Here is a 1,473-nt window from a genome sequence, read left to right as displayed (position 1 = left end):
TTATTATTGAGTTCCTATAGTTGAAGGAAAAAAAAAACCCTCACACTGATTAGATAAGTTGTAATTTTGATTTATTATACTTATGGGTATTTGTTTCCTAGGATGCCAGATCCAGACTTCACTGTGAATGATGTCAAAATGTGTGTGGGTATGTATCAAGCTTTTGGGCTCTAGGGTTTTGAGGCAAAAATTTAAGACACGTGACTGAGTCCTACATCTCAAGCTAAAGTATAATGTTTAGGAACATTAAAGTATGTACTCAGTGGAAAACTATTTTATTAGCCTCTAAGAATTTTCTCAAAGGAAGTTACAAAAGTTGCCTCATTTAATACTCTTGAACGTATGAGTCTTTATCCTTTTCCTTTATTTCTATGCATCCTTCCCTTCATAAAGGTTTTACTTTCCTAGGCAGCCTATCCAGGATGCTGAAAATTTATACCTTTGAACCAAGAAAGAATCTTCTGATAGCTGAAATTATTTTTCTGTATCCTAAAAGCAGTAGTGACTTTTCCTGGAAATTCTCACTAGTGCCACATTTAGTAATTGTTCTTAAGACTTGAAACTTTGTAATCTGATAAGTAGATAGATATATTAAAGTTTCTCATCCATGATTGATTAAATTGAATATTTAATCTAATTTGTCTTTTACTGTATTTAAAATCTGGAAAAAGAAAGATACTATCACAAGATAATTAAAGACCAGAACTTTTGACGTCCATGTGAACATTCAGCTTAGTTTGTTGGAAAGGATGTGTGGCCCTGATGTAGTCATAGTATCCCCAGTTCAGAGGTGGTAGCTCTCTTATACACCACAAAGCAGTAAAGTTGCATAAAATCTTTTAGAAGTTCTTCCAGTATAACATGAAACAAAAGAAATGTTTTCTCTTTCTTCCTAACACCATAACTCTACTATGTTTTGTCTTTTGAACTAAAGCTCCATTGCCCTTTTTTACTTTGAAAGTAAATATTGCAGTACTGCCTCTTGCCCACTTGAGGGCCTTTGTTAGACTGCTGCGTAGTCTTCAGTTTATCTAAGAGGTGAAAGTCATAGGACAGGTAGAAATTCTGTGATACCAAGTATTACTCATCACATCATTGTTCCTGTGTTAGAGTCTAGCTATCTGCCTGCCACTATTGTACATAGTGCTTAGAGTAGCCCTTAGAGTATGTAGTAAGTACTCACTAAATCTGTTGAATAATTAAAATGCTTTCCTAAGCAAAGTTTTCTCTCTAGGGTGGCCCAACATAACCTACTTGAATACTTAGCAAGTGCTTGGGAGCAAACCCAGGAGCTTGTGTATGTTAGACAAGTGTTCTGCTGCTGAGCTGTCTTCCCACTCTTTACTTCATTCCATCCTTTCTTCTTTAGACTTCTTTCTTAATAGACCTATGGGGCTGGAGAGATGGCTCAGTGGTCTAAAGCACCTACTTGAAACAAGCTTGGCAAAGCACAGGGACCGCGGTTCAATCCCC

The 1,473-nt window shown here is 36.3% G+C and overlaps 1 protein-coding gene across 3 annotated transcripts in view; it reads left to right on the top strand.

The window, feature by feature from the left end:
• The window catches only part of Kdm2a (lysine demethylase 2A), a 125,622-nt gene that overhangs the window by 71,265 nt on the left and 52,884 nt on the right, over positions 1-1,473 (top strand). For all 3 annotated transcript variants that reach the window (XM_023710472.1, XM_023710474.1, XM_023710473.1), the window contains exon 5: positions 102-148. In XM_023710472.1, the coding sequence (XP_023566240.1) occupies positions 102-148 (47 nt within the window). The remainder of the gene's footprint in view (positions 1-101; positions 149-1,473) is intronic.

Source organism: Octodon degus, unplaced genomic scaffold (genome assembly GCF_000260255.1).
Source record: "Octodon degus isolate 3935 unplaced genomic scaffold, OctDeg1.0 scaffold00018, whole genome shotgun sequence".
NCBI lineage: Eukaryota > Metazoa > Chordata > Mammalia > Rodentia > Octodontidae > Octodon > Octodon degus.
Note: the sequence above shows the minus strand (reverse complement) of the source record. Positions and strands in the feature narration are given on the sequence as shown.